Genomic DNA, 23692 nt, shown 5'->3' on the forward strand with positions numbered 1-23692 from the left:
GATCTTTTAAGGACATAATTCTCCATTCCCTGCTTTACGTGTGCTGTGTGTCAGTCAACGCTGATACAGTTGATTTCAAAGACTTTGTGTAACATTGGGCGATTATAGCAGTGTTTTGCTATCAGATTCAACATAGCCGACAAGAGGCGATAATTAATGAGAGAAATACATGTCTTCCATACATTTCTTATGACAGACAAGTTCGTTTCTGCCCTTACTTAGATCTTAAACTTACATACAACATCCTGACCAATGCCAGATTTTTCAACTTGGTTTGAAGGAACTCATGCAAATGTTACACGGAATAAAAATACGCAAAAAAATTAAAACATTATTACATTATTTGGGTTACAGATATGTCATGCGCAGTTCAATCATAGTGCCTTGCCTTACAAAATGCCCAGTTGCTTGTTGTTATGTTCTATTTTAATTATTTAAAAGTACAAAGCCAAAGTGAGTTGTCTGTGATTTCCCCTGGGCCAAATGTTATCAAATATTATTGGATGGCTGTCGATAGAATATCGACCAGGCTAGGGGGGTTAAATATCACACTCCAGGGCGACACGTAAACTTAATTTCGTATCGGTTTTCAGTAAAAGCAGAACCTTTTGTGACTGCACGTCATTCGAATCAACAGGCTATGCTGTGATTACGATTGTGTTCAATTTCAGTGCAGTGATTGAGGTAAGCGACATTTTCCCTATGAGTTCATACCTAGTAATAATTATTTCCTTGATGGCGGACATGGCGCTCGAATTTTTCGATTTTGCATAAGCTTATACTTTTATGGCAAGTGTTTGAGTGGCAAATTTTACGGTACGCATCTTCCGAACACCTTGAAATGCCTATACATGTAATGTTAACATGAAAATTAGAGTTAGATTCCATACAACTGAAACATAACAAAAAGGAGCATGACTGTTTCGAATGATTTTTTAATCACAATTCTAACTATGTGCTGGTCAACAGCCCTGTATTTATACAACTCCATACATGTATTTCGCCATGCTTCCAGTTCCCGACCAAAGCAGTGTTTCATGTTGTATATATGTATCACTTCTTGGGTTATTTACAGTCTTGGATGACTTAATAAGGTATGGTGCAATAATTTTACGACAGTTTGCTAAACTTTCAACTCCGAGCGATACTTTTTGCCTGAGTTATGGGAGACAGCAGATTGGACTTGACCGAGACGAAGTTCAGTGATGACACTGATGGTGACTGTGGCGGTTACCGAGTGAACGGTAAACAAGCCGTGACGGAAAGACACAAAGTCCTAAAGTCAGACGGCAACGACACCTCGTGTGGCGGAATAATATGGCGATTTGGACGCACTACGACAATCCACGGACTGCCTCACGTCATCTCCACCAAGGCGACGCTTGGCAAGCTCCTCTGGGCGGTCCTTTTCCTGTCTGCGGTCGGCATCTTCTCCCTACAAGCCTCGGAACTGGTCAGGCTGTACATAGACTACGATGTCAGGGTGAAGATCTCGCTGGGCACGGCGAAGAGTTTGCCGTTCCCGGCTGTGACGCTCTGCAACACCAACATGGTGCGTCAGTCTGCCATTGAACAGAGCCAGCATGCACTGCTTGCAAGGACGGATCCAAAACATCCAGACAGCATTCATAAACTGCTGTCATACGAAGGTGGGATTAACATCTTGACCACTCTCAAATTTTAAATGAAACAAACAATTGGTTGAAACACTCTATAAAGCATAAACTTCACGTGGTGGATACAATATTTTACCCATTGGTATTCATCACCTTGTATACAACATTCATGCAATGTCCTCCTCGTCTATCTTTTCCATATGCAGGTCTGACCTCCATAAACCTGGACTCATAATCATAAAACCCACTTCTAATAAATCCACTCCACTGGAAGGCTTACCAGCGACAAGAATGCATTATGTCAAAGGCTGTGGTTCTATTTTAACGTTACTTAACGCCGATATTTCCAGTTCGGATCTCTTCGGCAAGCAATATAGAGATCTAGCCTAGGTGTAGTCATTACGACACTGCGTAATACTCTATAGAGACGTTCGTATTGCAAACGGATAACAACGCCAAAAGCGCAAAACTAACAAAGGATTGTGATGGATTCTTTTTCGGATTCTCTCAGAATACTTTTGAATCCTGAATTGCCACTGCCTGGATGATGATGAATAATCTCATGGATTCTTCTGTATATCGTAGGAATCAATTAAACTGGATTCTGCTTTAGCTCTCCGAATAATTCACATTTCACATGATGAATCTTGTATCTACTTAAAATTTACAGTTCCATGTCTAATGGGTGACTTCATGTGCGCCGATGGACAGCGCTGCATCAAGCCACATTTGAAGTGTGACGGCTACTTTCACTGCTGGGATAAAAACATAAGTGATGAAGCCAATTGCGTCTACCGTAAGTTTTTTGGCAAAGCAGGCAAATTTGTGTGCGTGTGTGAGAGAGAGAGAGAGAGAGAGAGAGAGAGAGAGAGAGAGAGAGAGAGAGAGAGAGAGAGAGAGAGAGAGAGAGAGAGAGAGAGAGAGAGAGAGAGAGAGAGAGAGAGAGAGAGGCATCTTGCATGAATTCATGACAATCAAACAAACGTAACCTCTAAACAGCTTGGTTAACTGGACTTTCCAAGGAGAAAAAAACGGCTATCGTCACGTATAAAAAGACGACGTCAACACAGACTGACGCAAATTCCAAGGAATCAAGAACTGTCACTTACAACAATCTGCAACAACGAAAATAACACAACAGAAAACGCGGGTCTAAATGTATGTACTTATACCATAAGATCAACGTACTGACATTCTCACAGAAGAGCATACATGATTACACATCTTAGGCTATGTCAGCCATAATTGCGACATGGTTGTTAGTACGTATTGCTCGTTGGTGAACATCATGTTTGCCATTACGTCAAACACGCTTGATTGTCTAATGTTTAAATAATTGTCCTGAGTAATACAGTGTTTAAATTTGTTTTTGATTACTCTCATAAACATATTTGAAATTTTATAATAGAAATTTGAGAATGAATTGTCAGAAATTGTCTGCGAAGAGGTGATAGATTAGAAAATTGTCTTTGTCACAGTGACTTTTCTATGACACCATTTTCTATAAGTGTCAGGATTTTATTTACCATATCATATGTTTCTGTTGGCATTGCGCCGTATCTCCATACAACGTTCTTTCCTGTGCTTATCTTCAAAGCTCCCTGCGGAGGAGACGAGTTCCAGTGCATCAAGCCCGGCCTCTACGGTCGCTGTATTCATGAAAGCAAGCGTTGTGATGGCATACAACATTGTCTTAGCGGTGAAGATGAGATTCACTGTCGTAAGTTGACCAACAGTCCCTATAAAGTCAAGTGTAACTTCAACGCAATCTACACGTGAAAGATATATATTGACCTTCCAAGAAATACAGATACTTTCTCGAATTACCACTTTGGGCAAAAAGTTTAGAATCTTTTTTTGCAGCATCACTAATGTCTCAAATAGATGTATATTGTTTGTCTTTGACGCAGAAGTATCGAATACAGCCAGTGTTTTTTTTTATCCCGTGATTAATCAAAAGCTTTGGATTGACATGACCCGGTGCATCGTTCTCTACCTTTTTTACATGGTGCAAATACGAAAATTGGAATTAAATATAAATTATAACCATTACAAAGCCATCAATACAAATTAAAACAATTATCTTGAACTTAATGCAATGATCTAAAAAGTTTAAATTGTGGTGTTTAAAATAGCTTTGCGGGGCTGAAACATAAATTCATCCACTGGAGGCAAGAAATCGAATGAATATGTGGACAAAATAATATTTTACTATATAATTAATCTCCGATGATGAATTTTCTTTAAAATCCATGCTCGGATATGTGATCAAAACAAAATCAAAACAAGTTCAGTCATGTTCTGTCGATAATTGACCTGTTGACCTCCGGTTTCATTTTGGATGCATACAATGAATACACTCGTTTGCTTTTTAAACATGTAAAATCAAACCAAAAGTCGTCACGTATTATCACAGAAATTTAAATAGGAAAATAATTAGGGCTTTTTCACAGTTAGGGAGAAATGTGTCAATGATACCAAGTGGCGACTCTATATTTGCGTTGCTTTCATTTAAAAGCAAGCTAACACGACAACAATATGTACCTACAATTCATGCTGGCGTAATGTAATACATATTTTGTTTGCCATTCGTCCAGCTTTGTGTTACGGAGAGTCACATGCCTGTGATTTTGGACTCGACAGTTCAGGTTGGAAGTGTGTCTCTCCCGACAGCCTGTGCGATCATTATCCAAACTGCAGAGACGGGTCCGATGAACCGAGTAGTTGTGTCTACGAAGATACATATCGTAAGTTTAACAAGATTTCATTTCTTTCATGTTTCACGATAACACTGTAGTATGAATTTCTTCCTTTAGATTATAATATTTCTCCTGACGTAACAAGTTTTAAAGATTATTTGAAGTTCTTCTATGTGCTAAGAATTGCCGAATATTTCGTTCGGTACGTGTGGAGGACTTGATCGGAAAAATGCGCGATGATGGTGATGAGCTATCTAAACTATTATGTTACAAGATCTACTCGTTGCAGAAAAGCTCGTGTCACTATAGCAACGAATTTAGTTACAAATGAAACCCTAAAGTCGAATGTTATATCCTTCCAATAGGTATATGACGTCAAATTTCAGGCCACCGCGTCAAAATTTTGATCACCAATACTCTATTTAGCTCTAACTACATATATAAAAAAACAATCAGGTAGAAATGTCTTGCGTATCTATTCATTGTATAGATTTTATACAATGGATGATCCTTCAAATATATAATGTATTACCATAGTCGATTGATTACAGATTTTTGAATTTTCACATCAAAACCCACTGAGAGAATTTTGAAGTTGACTAGTCATGTAATATAAAGAAATGAATTTTAGCAGACAAATGATAAAACACTTCACATGCATTTACGATAATACTCTCGGCAAATCTATTATTGACGGTTATCTCGACACTGTAACAATGGTAGAATGGGCCCCAGAGACATATATTCGGACTATCCAACTTTGACAGTACCTTTTTGGTCTACCACGTGTGTTTGTAGGGTGGGGTGGGGTGGGGGGTCATTTTGAAGCTCATGAAGAAACTGAACTTTCCATCGGCTTAGTTTCGTGAAAATAGAATATATGTATATTCACCTTTAGATTAAACAGAGGGATGGTGGCCGTATCGAATTTCAAGTATCAGTAAACATCGTCTGATTTGTATCTCTAGTAACAAATTTTGCACATTCATCCCTGATTATTATTCTTGACTTATAAAACATTATGGCATTTTTACTGTAATACAAATAAGTATCGGAGGACATAACGTCACGGTGTATATCTGCACGTACACCAGTGAAAATTTACTTGGGTACAAGTTTCCATTCGATGTTGTACTACCAAACACACCGTAATAACTACGAAAAGAGTACACTGTGACGATATCTTGTTTATTCTCAGAAAACGGAGTATGTGTCTCAACGAACCTTATAGCAACTTCGGCGTCGAACGTGTTCTACTCGGCAAGGTATCCATCATATTACCCGCACAACGACATGTGTTCCATTTCGATCAGGCCAGGAGGTGACTCGTGTGTGAAGATAAGATTCCTGGAATTAGACATAGGGACTGATGGCGATTGCAATAGCAGTTACGTCGAGGTGAAATATAATATATGATATTATACCATAGACTTTCAGAACTGAAAAATGTGATTATAAGTACACATATTATTTTCTCAGTTGCTTGTCAAAGAGGCTGCAGAATTTTAAAATGCAGTATAATATTGGTGCTACCGTAGTTTAATAAGGTGGTATTAATTGTCTGCCGTGTTTTATATTATCTTACAACCCTTAATTTGCAACACGGATTATAATCTGTTAGCTACACGGATGTACCGTCAGCAGTCTGCTACAGGTCGGCAAAAAGCCAAATGTGTTTTGAAACCAGAGGGTAGTTTGAGGACCACTCTGTAGGCGTTTAGAGGTATTTATGAACGAGTAAATATGATATTGGGTATTTCGTTGTTATGTTTCACTGAGTAGTCAGTTCTAAAGAAATTGTCTTTATTTAAAGCACTTATCTTTACTAAATTATAAGGAATTTTGCATGATCTTACTCATGGCTTACAGATAATAGACACAAACAACGTACGCCTGACAGTCAGACTCTGTGGATTACAAACTCCCCCACCCTGGATCTCTGAGTCATCGTCAGTTCAAGTTGTCTTCGTCAGCGGCGACCGGTCACGGGGCCGAGGGTTTCGTTTCGAGTACATGACGGCAGTATGTCCAAGCACCATAGCCTGGACCACTGAGCCCTGGTCAAAGGTAAGTACAAGATTGCTAAATTATCTTCAAAGACAACTGTTCTCCACCAACAATTGTTGGCAGGTACGGAATCGAACAAATGAAATGCATTCATTGTTAATATTGTACATTCAAGCGGTAATTTCCAAATGTGTAACTTGAAGCATTTATTGGGCAATGAGATTTCACATTGTAAAATTGTGACGGAAATAGTTGACATGATTAATTAAAACATCATTGGTCACTTTTAAAAAGACATATGCGACGAAATTCAATTCATAGTTACATTATCTTGCTATTTGCGATATGAGTGCGCATCTGAAGGGATCGCATCTTACTCCATGACAAAGAAGTGGCCAAGCTGTTTAATGTCCACCTTTTAAATTAAGATTCTCTACAAGTGGTCGATACGAAGGCGTGTCAGGTGACTTCCCTTATTCTGATAACGAAGAAGAAATCAGGAAGCAGCAAGCTTTCGAGCTATTTTTTATCGATAAAAATCAATGGTATTGAAACTTTTGCTAACACTTTCCTCAAGGAACTTTAAAGGGAAACCATCGTCGGAAGTGCGCCTGTGCGAGTTTCTTGTTTACAAACAATGTGTTTCGTGAACGATATCTAGATGCACCTCATCACCATAGCTACAACACTTAAATTATACGATGTAGATTATGACAAACTTTTTTAACGTTCATCAATCACCATCGTACCTTGGATGCAGTGTTTATATTGGTCGTATGAGTCCATACAACCTTTGAGCGCAGTTCCGACGACTGTACCCCTTGAAACCATTCTCTTTCAAAATCAAGAATAAAATTCAGGGGGAGGTCACCTTACAAAAGTTTGATACTAAAGAAACAAATTACCTAACATTTACTCTTATTTTATTTGAAATTGAATAAGGCGGTCATTCCTTTTTTTAACTCAGTAGGAAAAATGAATGTTCACTTTCCACCACGTGACAAGAATGAGGCGATGAAAACGTCATTCACACAAAAGAGCTTCAAAAGGAGTCAATTGTGCCTGGAGACCAAAAATGTGTGGTAAAGAATTAAGACTCCCAATACTGTCTCTGCGGAGAATTCAAGCGTAAAAAAGAAGTTTGTTTAAGGGTATCAATAATGTAGAAACAATGTTGAAAAACTCCGACCATTAGTGGTAGCCATTAAGCTGTATTTCCGTCTGTCCCTCTGTCTTTCTTTCCACCATTGACGCTGCCTCTCACTGTCTTTATGTCTGTCTTTATCTATGCATCTTTCTCCCCTCCCCTTCTTCCTTACAGTGTTCTGCTTCTTGTGGGGGAGGCACACGCCATAGACGAATAGGAACGAGTCGTCCCATAGACCATGATGCACTAGTAATCCCAGGGAACGGCAATTCAACTTTTGAGCCACATGTCCCGTTTGGAAGTCGAAGCCGAAGGTCATCGATAGAGCACGTCCAGAATTCTGAGGCAACGCCCTCTCCCGAACAGTCCGTTGGATATTTCGCCGGGTCTGAACCGCAGACCGTAGAAACATGTAATGTTGTGTATTGCAGTGGAGGTAGGTTGGCTATTTCCTTGTTTTATATATATGTTTCATGACTTTTAGCATGGGTAAAATTATTGATTGTTCCTAATAATAGAGGGATGTATTGACAATATGTCAGGGAGCAAACGATCCGTATTTCATTGATATTACCGCTAAGAAAAAATTGTAACAAAAACATCATTACTTCCGGGAGATGGGGGGGGGGAACCGATCATTAGAATTTGTTCCGAAGTCCTGGAGATTTCATAAACCCCTGGCTCGCACAAGAAATTTGCCATGAAACATTTCTATCATATATTTGGAAATGCCGTGTTTAAGTATGACACGTCTGTCGGTCAAATGAGGCGACTGACAGCATCTGTGACTTGATGAAGTGATTCCTATAATAACCATGGCTCCCAAAGTATAACAGAATGCCATATGTGTCAGCAGTAACTAAGTGAGTTCAGTTCTTCTTGTTCGCTAGGTGTCGTCGCTTCTTTAAATGTACAGTCCCTCTTGAACTCGATGAAATAAACAGACGGTCCTATCTCGAAAAAAGGAACACATTACAAAGTGACCAAAATAATTTAGGCTTTCGGCGAGAGGTTCTTTTAAGAAAGCATATCTCGGTGTACATTACATGTTATCAATAGCACATCCATTTTCCTGAAGACAATTTGCAACAAATGATCTATACATTGCCACTTACACTGGTATACTTACCATAACATCACCAAAAATAAGCCATTAACTAATTTTTACATGCAAATAAACTGTGACTCGAAGTGCATGGTCTTTCCATAATTCAAACTCTAAGTCTTTGATTTTAACAGAAGACTTCTGCGGTCAGAGATTAACTGATTGCTGTCGCTTCGAAATTGCTTCTCCGGGATACCCGGACGCCTATGGCGAAGATATTGATTGTGTCATCGATATCGTCAACTCGGATGGATGTGTCGATTTACTCATTCTGGAAATAGACACGGCGCGGAGCTACTCGTGTTATACAGATTATCTACAGGTATCTTAGAGCTTCTTTTTCCTGGATCCGAGCGTCATGAATTTACACATATATCAAGACTGGAAGTTGTGAATTTCGGGGCCGAGGCAGAGGGACGATTAGTAGTAAATAACCCGTAATGTTTTCCCTCTGGTCTGTGATTATTATCAATAAGACCTGAAGATATCAACCTTGACTTTCGAGTTTAAAGAAACCTTGTCATCTTTAATACACAGATAGAAGACTTAGCCGACATGACCGAGGAACAAGTGATGACGCAACGGTATTGCGGGAAGCAATTCGGTCAAAGATGGAGATCTGCGTCTGGTGACGTTCGGCTGACCTTTCGTAGCGACTCCGACTCTTCTGTCACGGGCAAAGGGTACAGAGCTGTCTACGAATTTATAACGTGTGGAACATGGCAGGTCGCCCCCTGGAGTGAGGTGATGTCAGTTTCTACATCAGCTGGAATGTTGAACTTTTAATATTTAAAACATGCATTACGAATTTACAGAAAATAGCCAAACGTCTGATATATGACTGAAGAATCGATAGTTTAAACCGACTTAAATCGAAATGTGGAAGTTTGTGATATAAAAGGTGTTGAATTTCTTGACAAGTCTATGAGAGTAAACCAGCCTTCTTTAATGTTAACTCGTTTGCTTTTGTTTGGCTTGTCTCCTCTTCAGTGCTCTGTGACTTGTGGTACTGGTGTTAAATTTCGACAAGTGCTGTGTTGGAGCCGAGTCAGCAACAAAGAGATTGACTCACGGTACTGTCCCGATGAAAAACCAGCAGTTGCCGAGGGGTGTGACGCAAGCGGTTGTCAGTTAGGTAGATCGAACTTTACGCAATGGTAATATTGTTAAAAGTACCAATTTGAATGAAGGCGATTAGGATTCCAAGAAAAAAACATTTTGTTTTTCATCTTTGTAAAACTGATTAGAGATTTTGTAATTAAACGTAAACTAAATAAGGACAAATAATTCCTGCAAAATAATTCCTGGAATTGTTTTTTGCTTTGCTCATGCCTTAAAAAGTTATGAGAACACATGATATAAATCTAGTAATGTTCTATATTCCATATTTCTCCGTTTCTCGTTTGTTGTCTTATAGATTGTTTGTTTAACCATCGAGAGAGGAGCACTGTCTATGATTTCATTGTCCCTGTATATATAATTGTACATCATTTAGCTCGATCCCTAGGCATGACTTTAGAATTTGATTAACAGTTCATAGAACTTAAAGCCATAACAAGAGAAAGAACGTGGCAGAGTGAACGACTTATCTCTTCGCTTTGAATTACATGTACCCTTTTACTCATACGTTTATTGATTTGTCACTGTCGGACACTTTAGAAAATCTACAACATGACGGCTCCATTATTAATATTGAAAACTAATAACAGGAGTTTCTTTCCTGTAACTAATAAGAAACACTAAAAAGAGCTCATATTGACATCTTTGAAAGAAACGCGATCTTTCATCTTGGCTTTTAATGCTTCAAAGCTGTTGCATGTCCCCGGGGCTCGGCAAGAAATAAGAAACAACGTCGCGGCTCAAAATGGTTTATAACTTGCCGAAATTGATTTGTTTGCCGATCGACTGTTGAGCAGTCGGCGATGACAATAAAAGCATATGTAAAAGATTCAAATCTTAATCAATCTTTATCAACTTATAAATAAATGACAGATGAAGAGACAGCAATCACTTAAGGAAGAAAACAGGAACAATATGTCTCAAACATTCAACGACAACCAGTTATAAATTGATGCTGCTGCCGCTGCCGATGATGATCGTTATTATCGGTAATTAAATTGAATATCGATACATGAAGCTGCAGTCGAGTCACACTTGGTGATGAAACATTAATATTTTCGATTCTTGACAACACTGAATATTTCCTCTGCCTACTCGAATTAAAGTGTTTCTTCCATCTAAGAACCTAGTTTTCAGCCAAATCACCCTTAAGGCAATTGGAACTAATTTTGGAGAATTGGATTTTCATTTCATTGAAATTTCTAATGAGTGTTAGGTGCCCTATAGTTTAATGTTGCGACATTACAATTTACTCATAAAAACAAGGATGTAACTTCAAAAGAAAAGCAGATGAGCTTACATTTGCAGACCAAACCGACATTACTTCACTAGCCAATTATCCCAAATTAGTTCCAATCGTGTTCCTTACAAGTACCTCCGAAACCAACCGGCCTGACTGCTTTCAAATTTGATTTTTAAGTTGGCAGAGATGTACAAGTGATAGCAAAATGATTATTGAATAACATCTATGCATGAAACGTTTTGTGATTAATTTCCCCATTTTTTGGTCGAAACATAATTTTCTCTAAACCACTGATATCGAAAGTTTGCAAGTGCGTACCTAAACAGATGACTTGATGACGACATTTGCATGTGTAAATTTTTGGGTAAAATATCTTAATGTAATCAAAGTCAGTCCAATTTAGAGGTCTATTTTTAGCTCACGTGTGTAAACACGTGGGCTAATGTCATAGCGATGTCTGTCTGTCTGTCCGTGTGTGTGTTGTGTGTTAGTGTGTGTGTGTGTGTCTGTCTGTCTGTCTGTTTACACGATAACTCAAAAACGCCTGAACGGATTCAAGTCAGATTTGGTACACAGGTACCATATACTACTTGCAAGAACTGATTAGATTTTGGTTAGTGTGGCTTGCATATTAATGAAGTTATGCAATATCGTTTTTTTCCGTACAATGGTTTCCCTATGGAGACGGTAATGACAGTGTAGACATATATCAAGAAATACTGCACAAAATTTCATGAAACTTTTTACAGATGACAATCTGAGAACATTATGATGATACTGTGAGTGTCATGTCAATTGCCTTCTCATTTGCATATTTAATGAACTTTTGTTATTAGTGAGATAACTCTGAAATTCCTGCACCAAACTTGATGATACTTACAACAAATATTGATCTGATATAAATCTAATTATACTTAGAAGCATTGGACAGTGTCAAGTTAATAAATAGGTCATTTGCATATTTTATGAAGTTTTGTAATTAGTCATATAACTTCGATATAACTTCACCAAATGTGATGAAATCTGCTGCAGATACTGATCCGACTGATATCTAACTGTAGTGTAAAGCATTCAGTAGTGTGAAAATAATTAAGGGTTCATTTGCATATTTAATGAACTTTGTAATTAGGTATATAACTCTGAAATTACGGCACCCAAGTCAGTGAAATTGGGTACAGATATTGTTTTGATAAATATCTAATTGTACTGAGAAGCATTTGGCAGTGTCAAGTTGACAAATGGGTCATTTGCATATTTTATGAAGTTTTGTAATTAGTGATATAACTCCAAAATAACTGCACCAAATGTTATGAAATCTGCTGCAGATACTGATCCGACAGATATCTAATTGTGGTGTAGAGCATTTAGTTGTGTGAAGTTAATTAAGGGTTTATTTGCATATTTAATGAACTTTGTAATTAGTGATATTACTCCAAAATTACAGTGTTAAATTTGATGAAACTTGCTACAGATGTTGATCTGATAAATATCCAATTGTACTGAGAAGCATTGAGCAGTGTCAAGTTAATAATTAGCTCATTTGCATATTTCATGAAGTCTTATAATTAGTCATATAACTCAAAAATAACTGCATCAAATGTGATGAAAACTGCTGCATATACTGATCCGACAGATATCTAACTGTGTTGTAAAGCATTTAGTAGTGTAAAGTTAATTAAGGGTTCATTTGCATATTTAATAAACTTTGTAATTAGGTATATAACTCTGAAATTACGGCACCAAATTTTGTGAAACGTGCTACAGATATTGATTTGATAAATATTTAATTGTGCTCTGAATCATTGAACAGTGTCAAGTTAATATAGGGATTATTTGCATATTTAATGAACTTTGTAATTAGTGACATTACTCTTAAACTACTGCATTAAATTAAATAAAACGTGCTACAAATGTTGATCTGATGGATATCTAATTGTCCCATAAAGCATTGAGCAGTGTCAAGTTAATTAACAGCTCATTTGCATATCACATAATTTTTTGTAATTAGTGATTAAAATCTGAGAGTACTGTGCGATGTTGAAAAAACCTGCTTCATTTAGTGATAACATATATCTTATTGTTCTGTGAAGCGTACTACTATTAATGAACCTGTAATAAAACACGTGAGCATATTCAGTTCATATCTGGTTATATTTGTAATCAAAAGTCAGTCTGAACTCATTGTTGTCGAGAACTATTTAGCTTCATGTAGGAGTTCAATACTAATTCAGATTTCCTCAAAATTATGGTTTTTATAGAATACCTGTACTTTCAAACGGTCAATGTTAAGGTGTCATAGCTCATCGTAGCTCATCGAATAATAAAGAGAATCGGGTAAATCTTCAGTGCTACTTTTCCTGGCTTAATGACGTCTTGGTTGAATAAGGCGATGGGTCGTATTCCCTTCTGACCCTCAAAAGGGAGAGATTTTGTAGAAGAGACTTTTAGTGTATTTTGGAAAGGACGATGTTTTACTGACAAGGGAATTCAGAGTGTGTGACATGGACGTGTTTAATGTCGGTTTACTTTACAACTTTCTCTATCCTAGGAAGCCTACTTCCGGCTGAAGTCTCTCTGGAGAATCTCTTTGCACGCTTTCATCACATCACCGACGATGTCTCGGTATTCCAAGAATTTCTTGACGTCTATTATACCAGTAACGAATTTTCTCGAATAAAAAGTGAGATACCTCCAGACTGGAAGGGTAGGTAATCTCGAAACAAAAGGTATATGAATTTCGGTAGTTATATAACAATCGTGAAAGTTGAAGGCAACTTCAAATAAACATAACTAGCATGACCAATTAAACTAAAAAAATCATATCCTTTTCACCATTGAATAAACTTTCTATGCCATTCTTATATACTGGACGAGAAATAATTGACCAATGTGAGTGCCCTGTGCCGTTTACAAGGCAAAGTGGGAGACTATGTTTGCCATTCACACATTGATACTTTTGTCTATATTTGACAAACTCACAAGGTGCTATTATATAGCTCTCTGTCTCCAGTGTGGGGCTGAAAGGGTGGGCAAAGGGACAGATTACAACGGACAGGATAGTCGAATCATTCAACTCAAAGTTGTCCTTTTTCCATTTAATGCTAGGATTCCTAACCTTCAGTTCAAGCCCCGATTACAGTGACATAAAGAAGGTTCTCAAACTAACCAAAGAAGAAATGTCCAAATATGGCCACCAAGTGGAAGATTTTATTCTACAGTGCTCTTTCAATGACATTTCTTGCAGCTCAAGGTAAATCAAATCTTTTGCTCACATCGGAATCGTTGCTGTTCTTTTGTTATTCTCCGCGGATAAACACAGATATACATGCTATGGTGTGTAGGGAAGATTTGTTGATTTGCTTTTATGGTGAAGCTTGGGGATAAGTGACTCAAATGGACGAAACTGTTCGGGTAAACATACAAGTCGACTAATTCTAATACTTGTCGTCTTGAAGTAAAACAAAATGTGGGAGCTACAGGTTCGCTAATTCCGGTGGTTAAAGCATCAACCATTCTATCTTTTCAACACCTGCGACTGCACGCGTGCGATTGTACAGCCATTTTGTATTCTGACTCGGTCGTGCCTGTGTGCATGAAAGCATTTTTTACGCGTTACGATAGAGTTACACGATACACATCGAGTAACGCTTGACAGTATGTAAGAACGACAAAACATAACAAAGGCTTTTAGCAAATGTCGTACGATATCATCCTTGTACCATAAAATGAGGAACAGACCTGTTATTTTACATACGAAAAATTGAAGCAATATTTTAAATGATGATTTCAAATTCATTTTATGTAAACTGCAAACTTCTTTAGGGATTTTGAAGTCTACCAGAACGATTACTATGGCAACTGCTACACTTTCAACAGTGGTAAAGTGGGTACACCGATTCACCAGTCTACTAGGCCAGGTGCACAGTACGGTGAGTATGGGGTCGTTATTTTTTAAAACAATGCGGGATCATACAAAATGACTGATAACAACACACATGATCAGAGAGCATCATGCCAAGAAAACGACTAGCGCCCCAAATTTTCCGATTTCACAATTGAAGTAAATGGCTTACATATGGAATCGAATCGTAGTACTTGTTGAGACGTCGAAGGCGATAACATGGCATCAAAACTTGTCCAATAAATCTATATCATTTGAGATAGATGAATAGTATACCAGTTTAAAGGAACAATTAGAAAATTACAAAAAAAATGACAATAGGTGATTTTGAGCCCCTGCTTACTGGTGGAACAACAAATGAATGATTTTTACGTTGATGAAGTAAAAGTGACCTGTATAATTCCTTGACAGTCGGTCAAATGCACGCCCATCTCTCCTTGTTCTAGGCTTGAAATTGACGTTGTTCATAGAACAAGATGAGTACATACCTCTTTACGGCACACAAGCCGGTGTCAGAGTACTGATTCATTCGCCTGACATCACACCATTTCCTGAAGACAACGGATTCACAGTGCCCCCAGGGATTCAAACATCAATCGGGATCCGAAGGGTAGGTCATCGTCATTTCAAGTCCGCCGTCAAATGATCACGATCGCTTGAGGATTTGAGTGGGTACCATAATTTCCCTGAGAGAATTGTCTTCGCAGACATCTAATATTGAATGTGACGATTGTAAACGACAAGTTTTAAGGCTGTAGAGAACAAAGTCTTTACACCGATGGTGAGCAAACGCGCATGTCTGGTTGGTCACTTTAATTATTCAGTTTTCTTCAGATAACCAGGAAGAAAATAGTAAAATTTATTTCATTTTACGAAATTAGTCATAACTATCAAAAGATAGTGATATTGTCCATTTAATGACATCAAATTCGGTTACTCAATATACTTTATAGAATATGTAGGGGACTACAGTAATGTTAGAACTGTCGTTCTGTGACGGTGATCTGATTTTGATTCAAGGTGAAACTCGCTATATCCCTTACTTTTAATAATTTTAAATCATTATGTTAAAATCTTCCAATCTGTCGAGGATTAGTTGTCTTGATATTGTCAAAGCAATGTAAAAACTGAATTTGTACCTCTTGGTAGATTTAACATAGAGAACTATGGTCATTTTTATGATGTTTGAATATTGGATGTTCATAAATTCTTTGCCTTGCAAACACAGTGCATATAACAACATGCAACGCCATTTATGTCAATGAATGTTCAGAACAAAAATTCAGTCATCCACGATATCATAGAGCATTGCAAACGTACGGCCTATGTCAACATTCGTACGGCAATCCCTCATGATTATTTTCGAAGTAGAGGAAGACAATTTATTCACAAATAGAAGACACTGTATTTACAGTCAAAAGGATTGTATTTTGAAATGCATGAAAATCACAGACAATGAGATTGAGAATGGTGGAAGTGGGTTTTCCCTTGTTTGAGGAAGAGAGGGATATGTCTGAAAAGTTTGTAGCTTTTTTCTTTTCATCGGAGGGGGAAAGCTTTACAAACTTTTAGATTGTATGAGTGTTTGATAATTTTAACATTCAACAATAATGAATTTCACGACTGTGATCAAGATATGTCAAAACAAATCAATTGTGACAGAGAAATGAGTTACGTCTTTTTTTGCGCTGAACCGTCACGAACACAGCCCTTCTCTGTATACATGTTTATTAACTATACCTCACACATTAAATCATCCATTCACTCTTGCTTTTGTTTGCACTACAGCATGCTCGGTGGTAATGTGATAATAAAAGATCTAATTCCTCTCGTTTTAGTACTAGTCATATGACGTCAATGGAACAATGGCACATGTCAATCATCGGACATATTAATACAAAACTATGTCATCGTACAAAATATCTGTTTTCATAAATTACATATTGAATCGTCTAGATTATTTTCTTTCAATCGAAAATGGAGTAAAATTATGGTCTTTCCATTAACCCAATATTAGCCTGTCTCATATTTCAATGTTCAGGATACAATAAAAGGTAGCGGACTGCCGTACACAAACTGCACAGATCAGCGAGATATAGACTCCGTGTTCGGTGATCAGTACGTTTACTCTGATTTGGTAAGAGAATGCTCGACTGTATTCATATTGTTGTTTCATATTTTGCGATTTCCGAGATTAATGTTGCATGTTACACAACATGTACGTTTATAATACATAAATAAATCTGCGTATTAATTGTGAATATGGCCCAGTCTGTTCGCTTCGACAGCCGCAGAAATTACAGCCAACCGGCTGATTCCTGTTCCTTTACGGGCGTATTTTGTCATGGCCAGCAAACGTGTTGCTTAAAGCTTGTAACACGAATCGCCGAAATTACCTTTAAATTGTTTTCAGAATAACGTGTAGAATCTTGTTCGTTTGCGTTCATTGCAGTTAACATAACACACGCTTGTATTTTTATTTATCTTATTGTATTTAAGTCCATCTGTATTGAAATTTATCTGCAAATCATTGTAGTTTTTGTCGTTTTGTTTACTTGTAGTTTTCCAATGCAGAAGTGCGGTTTTCGTCATGACCTTTTCAAGGGCTCAACTAAAACATTTGCATGCACCATGATTGTATAGCACGAATCGCCGAAATCACCTTTAAATTGTTTTCAGAATAACGTGTAGAATCTTGTTCGTTTGCGTTCATTGCAGTTAACATAACAAACCCTTGTATTTTTATTTATCTTATTGTATTTATGTCCATCTGTATTGAAATTTATCTGCAAATCATTGTAGTTTTTGTCGTGTTGTTTACTTGTAGTTTTTCAATGCAGAAGTGCGGATTTCGTCATGACATTTCCAAGGGCTAACTGAAACATTTGCATGCACCATGATTGAATAGCACATCTGAATGTATTGATATCTGACAAAAAACATATCCTACAAATGTTCTGCGTTGTGTCAATCAATCTAGGATCATTTACATTAAGTAATGACGTATCGGTCTCACAGTTGATGTATGTTTAATCTAATTGTGCTCTTCCGTAGGCCTGCCACAAAAACCAAATAGAACGCTACATAGCCAGAGAATGTGGATGTGTCGATACAATCTATATGAATGGCTCGAGATGTCAAATAACAAATGCGCTACAAGGTAATTGATGACTGTACATTAGACCGTTAATATGTTTCTTAAATTGTTTGTCGTATGTCTTGCTGATAAATTTACCTAATTTATCGACGACAATAAAACGCTTTGTATGATTCACTAGAGGTCATATTAATGTTTCGTTACTGAGCTGCAGTCTAGTACATGTATCGTTAATATAGCCTTTTGCTTGAATTGATCGATCAATCAATCAATCCTGATGAAAGCTCACACCATTTAAAGAGCATAAAAGTCCCTTTTCATGATCGATCAAACGATGTAAATCATAACGTTGACTCTCTGTCTGTCAGTCTGTCTGTCTGTGTGTCTGTCTGCCTGTCGAATCTCACTAGCCAAGGTCTCGTCACTTCTACATATAATGGTAATGGTAACAATACTAGTAACTTTATAATCCTTGTCTGTTAAGTGGGCGAGTTTATTAACATATTGGCATTCGTCTTTTGGCAGAACTTTGTCGTCAGCTAATGGAGTTTTTCTATCAACAAGGTCTGCTATCCAGTGAATGCAGAGAACCATGCAGGTGAAATAGAACAGTTTCAGAACAATGCTCACGACAAAATTTTGTTTCGTTGTGATGAAAAGTTGAAAATCGTTATATATATATATATATATATATATATATATATATATATATATATATATATATATATATATATATATATATATATATATATATATTGACGTCGGAAACGCCATATATTCGATAAGCGGCGGCCATTGTGTTTGTTTGTTTGTTTGTTTGTTTATTTGGATTTCGCCACTGTACGTAGTTCGTGACAACCAAAAGAATAATGATTTTTGCATGCATATCTCGACTTTTTTCAGTAAAACACTACTGCTGATACTTTACGCTAAACGACACCGTGATAGGGCTATATTTGCACCTGTATATGACATAATTAGGTCAATCAATTTGCCATTTAGAAAGTACAGTTTACAGTGAAACATAAAAGCATGTCTAAGGAGATAGGTACATGCATCGATTAAAGTAGGGCATGCAACAAAGCTGACGTTTATTATAAAAGGTTTAGTCCATTGATACCTTGTTTGTTTTGGTTTGTTTTTATTTCTCTGATAAATTATTTTTCTATTTGGATATCAGTGAGATTCAATTCACCAAGACGATGTCTCAAGCACAGTGGCCATCAAATAAACATGTGGTAAGTTCTGCAACCAATTTGACCCTCGGTGACTCGATAATCGGTCAGCTTCTCCACTCAAATATCAATAGTACTGGTAGTACGACGAATATATTACCACAAGCCCTATGAGCTGTTCCCTTTTGGGACACTGCCATGAAGGGGTGTTTACATTACATATGTACAACAGATTTGACCCCCACAAGTTAACTTTTCACTGATGAAATGTCTGTAAAATGTAAACTTTTGACCTAGTATCTTGGCTTTTTGCTCCAGCACAACTTGCACCCAAAATAAACACTAGTTGACCCATCATTTTGTAGGAAATGTAGAGTTTATACATAATATCTAACACAACTTGTAGACTTTTGACACCCCGCCCTTTTTAATGGAAATTGCTGTCCAGGGTATCCAAATCGGGACTAAGTACCTCTTGGGATATTGTTTTCCGCTTGTTTTAGACAATCTGATAGTCACCACATCGCCCTCAATGGTCAATTCGAGTGTACTGAAGTGCTGCTCATTAGAGAAATGAATTAACCGAAAGAACTGCGAACGGACATGTAGTGACTCGTGCGCAAAATTCAGAATTTTAACTTTTTTTTTGATTCGATATATATTTTGAAATTTCTATACAGGGTGGCTTGATCAAAGTTTTACGACCGATAAACGACAAAGTGAAAGCTACTGTGGTCGACGAGCAGTCTGCCAGGTATGGTGACACACAAGATGCCCTTTGCCACAATATAAATGTCAGACGAGATTTAAAAAGAATAACTTTTGGCGGACAACTTTTTCCATGAAATTGAATTTTCACAAAACGCTAAATCACGGACAATCAGTCCATTCTCCAACCAATTATAGTATTTAAGGAAGACGGGGTAAAATACAAAACAATTATTCCACTAATTGTTAAAGTATATCGATTCTTGCTGTTTATATCGTGTTCATTTATGTAAAGTATCGAGTGGCAACAATATCGTTCACTTTTCTCTTTCTCTCGTTTTTGAAGGGACAACTTAGTCCGTTTAGAAGTCTACTACAGGGAGCTCAATTATCAAAAAATAACAAAAGTTCCCGCATACAAGGTGAGTGGACGATTTTACATGCAAAACCAGGTTAATGAAAGTATATATGTACAATGATTATGAAAAAAATACATTCATTGGTTTTGAATGCTAGCTGAAAACCTTACTGTCGTACGCAGTCAACGATAAGGTCATGTTAAATACTTTAAAACGCATCCTATAATTTCGCTATGGTCTGATTGGAGAGAAGTGAAATGGACAAAGAATAGTTGTCATTAACTGATAGACAAATAAATCAAAAATGTCTCTCGAAGCTCATTTGGAATGTGATGAAAGCGGCGCTATTTTCATATCGCGTTCATGAAACCAACGATTTGGATGTCATGATTATTCCGTGTACGTCTCAAAATCAAGTTTTCATAGTTGCGCTCATACAGCCGACTCCCTACCATCCAGTTGCCTATGCTGTACTGCTTCAGAGAATTCAACAATTGTTCGTAAAATATTATGAAATCCTGTATTTGGTCCTGGTTTCCGCTGCCTATCTATTTCACATGATATGTATGACATACGCTTCTTGCCTTTCAGATAGAAGAGCTGTTTGGTGACTTGGGTGGACTGCTTGGTTTGTATGTTGGTCTGTCCCTGATGACCGTGGCAGAGTTCTTGGAATTTTTCCTCATTGCTTTACGATTAGCGGTTTCCAAAGTTAGGCGACTATTGGTATAAACAATCGATAGGTTTCGATAGTCAAGAATTATTGTCATTCGAGAAACTTATGAGGGTTGATATAATTTTCTCCTATTTACAGACGCTGGCTGGGGTTCGTTTTGCTGGATAAGTGACAGTGTATATAACTTATTTTTCGTGCCACCTTTTGAAAAGTCATTAAAATTCAATTTACGGTATACGGTGTTATAAGTGTTTGATGTCAAGACAATGCTTGAAAATTGCGGTCGAATATTATCCTAAAAGGCCATTTTCCCTAAATAAGTTGTTTTGGTCATAATTTTTATGGCATGTTAGATTTGTTGACCGCAGATACGAGCGAAGGTTTGTAGTAGAGGAAACAGCATCACAATCGCGTGAACACAACAAAAGACGTATTTAAAAAAATTCTCGTATACTCGAAGGGAAAAGAGTTGAACTACGTCTTCATTGATGAATTGATATCTCCGTTATGAAAACAAGGACCCTAAAGAGAACCCCAAAGCAGAAGTAGGACACGGTTGCAATTTTTTGCAGTGATCAACTTTGCAGATCGGACTAGTTTGTCGTTACCATATATCAAGTTTGTTAAGGTTCCAAAACGTCATTTCGGACGTTTCTCTGTATCACTGTGTATTATCACGACATTCCCAACTTAATAACATTTTTGTGATTCCTGTAGTCGGATATCATTCTTGTAGGGTGGGCGGTTAAGTACTCAGATAACCATATTTTCCAAAATGACGCATATAGTCTTGATATATGTAATTAGCAGATACACAGACCAAGTTATCCCTATAGTATAGCGTCACACTAGTCGTATAAGACTACGATGAATCGATCCATATTCCACATGTGGTGGATATGGCACCCGAACTAATTTCAACAAAAAAACAAACAAAATCAGCTGTTCTAGAACTAATTTTCGAATTCCTGAGACGCAAAAGTGGGAGGGTAATGAAGTATAGGAAATATTAAAATATATGTGTAAAATAGAAAATATAGTCGATACTAGAACTTCTATGAATTTTTGTTTTTTCGTCATCGATTCGAGATGAATTGACCTTCTTCACCAGTGACGCTGCTATGTTGCCGACATGCACTTTAAGTTGTCTACCTCGCCAAAAAGAGCCTCTGTCGATGTCCAACAACAATATAAGCATACAGGATTTAGCAAGACAAGAGTACCATGGCCGCTACAGAAGCGGCAGGGATGATTTCTGAAGCAACATTGACGGGGTTCCAGTTCGACTTCACGATCAACGCTGCTCAACGAGTCGAACCGAGGAAGCGACGATCGTCAGTGATTTGCGTCTGACAGCAATGGCGATACTTATGCTGAATTGAGATATACCAGAAGAAATGCAGTTTTATTCTATGAACAATTTGTTTTCCAATACAAAACTAGCTAAATCTGTGCACGCGTATTTATAGACTTTCGATAATTCATTTCAATTTACTTGTTTAGACTAGGGTGGTTACAAGTGCATGTGTGTGCGAACGATTTAATTTTATAATTTCAACGAAATGTTGATTCACCATACTTAGAAGTCTATGAGGAAACGATGAATATTTTTTTCCGATACAAAACTAACTAAATCTGTGCTTTTATAAATGTTTGACAATTGATATAAATGTACTTGATGAGATTACGGTATTTGAAAGAGCAGATGTGTACAACAAATACTATATCCCGTCACCTAGAGAAGCTGCTGACATATTGTAATTTCACCTACAAATATCACTTCTCTCCTCATGGTAGCCTAGGGGTAACTATTAAATATTTTCCCACTACCAAACTCGCTATATATGTGAATTTATATGTTTGTGTTGTCAAATATTGATGTTTACGCTGTAATAAGTTTCTTAACAAACAATAATAGTGCTCTATGTACAATTACAAGCCAAACTATAAATGAAGGTAAATATTAGTGTTGTTGTCCGTTTTGATTTTAAAAAGTAGATGACAAAGTTATTCATTGTGATTTGTGATTCTCTTTTTCTTATAATTAATTGAAACCTTATATAAAAGTAATTATTGTAAAGGTTAAAAACTTAAGTATTTTTTGAAAGTTCAAATGAGAAATTATATGTCAATTACGGTATTACTGAATACGGAGTGTGAAACGCAGGGGGGGGGAGGGTCACTTGGTTCTGCGCTCGAAAATTCGGGAGGTAATGCTGTAACCATAAACACCAGATCCAGAGTAGCAAGGCTTATCAAGGCAAAGCATCATGAAGTAGCAGCATCTTAAAAAACTACAGAGGGACAGTTCCTATTACGTACAATGTGGTGATGAACGTTAGAGAAGACATCAGAATACAGCGTCAAAGTAATTTTAGCGGGAAACATGCTGAAGTCTAGTTGGACGAAATAAAATGATTGTGATTGGCTGAGAGTTTCTATCTCAGGATGCTAGTGTCTGTATTGAACAAATTTCAAATAACAGTCTAACGTCTTTGCTGACAAAGGCCGAATTTTTCAACTTTGTTCAAAGGAATGATATACTGAACAAAAATACGCAAACAAGAAGGATTTTTAATTTAAAGTGCTGGCAAATCCCAGAATCAATGCCAGGGCGGTGGAGGTGGGAAGGGGTCAGCTGCCCCTCCCCCCGGAATTTTTCATACAATATGTAAATTTCCCAAATCCTAGCAAAGCTAGATTCTACCCATAGCAATTTAGTCTACGGCCCTGCATGCACTGCACTGAAAAATGTACAGTTTCTCGCCATTATAATTATATTTAAATTAATTAAATCGATGCCAAAGTGGGTTGTCTCTTATTTTCTCATGGACGTATTG

General features: G+C 37.3%; 1 protein-coding gene across 1 annotated transcript; it reads left to right on the forward strand.

The window, feature by feature from the left end:
* The first annotated feature begins 538 nt into the window (after positions 1-538).
* LOC139147377 (uncharacterized) lies at positions 539-23645 on the forward strand. Its single transcript, XM_070718454.1, has 22 exons — positions 539-684; positions 1076-1649; positions 2287-2412; positions 3214-3336; positions 4214-4363; positions 5514-5713; positions 6185-6382; positions 7644-7905; positions 8709-8896; positions 9112-9318; positions 9565-9709; positions 13485-13640; positions 14042-14186; positions 14759-14865; positions 15284-15447; positions 16879-16974; positions 17892-17997; positions 18460-18532; positions 19115-19172; positions 19790-19863; positions 20164-20239; positions 20768-23645. Exons 2-22 carry the CDS (start codon positions 1163-1165, stop codon positions 20906-20908), a joined length of 3282 nt encoding a protein of 1093 aa, XP_070574555.1. The 5' UTR covers positions 539-684; positions 1076-1162; the 3' UTR covers positions 20909-23645.
* The last annotated feature ends 47 nt before the right edge of the window (positions 23646-23692 follow it).

This window comes from Ptychodera flava, chromosome 13 (assembly GCF_041260155.1).
Source record: "Ptychodera flava strain L36383 chromosome 13, AS_Pfla_20210202, whole genome shotgun sequence".
NCBI classification, from domain to species: domain Eukaryota; kingdom Metazoa; phylum Hemichordata; class Enteropneusta; family Ptychoderidae; genus Ptychodera; species Ptychodera flava.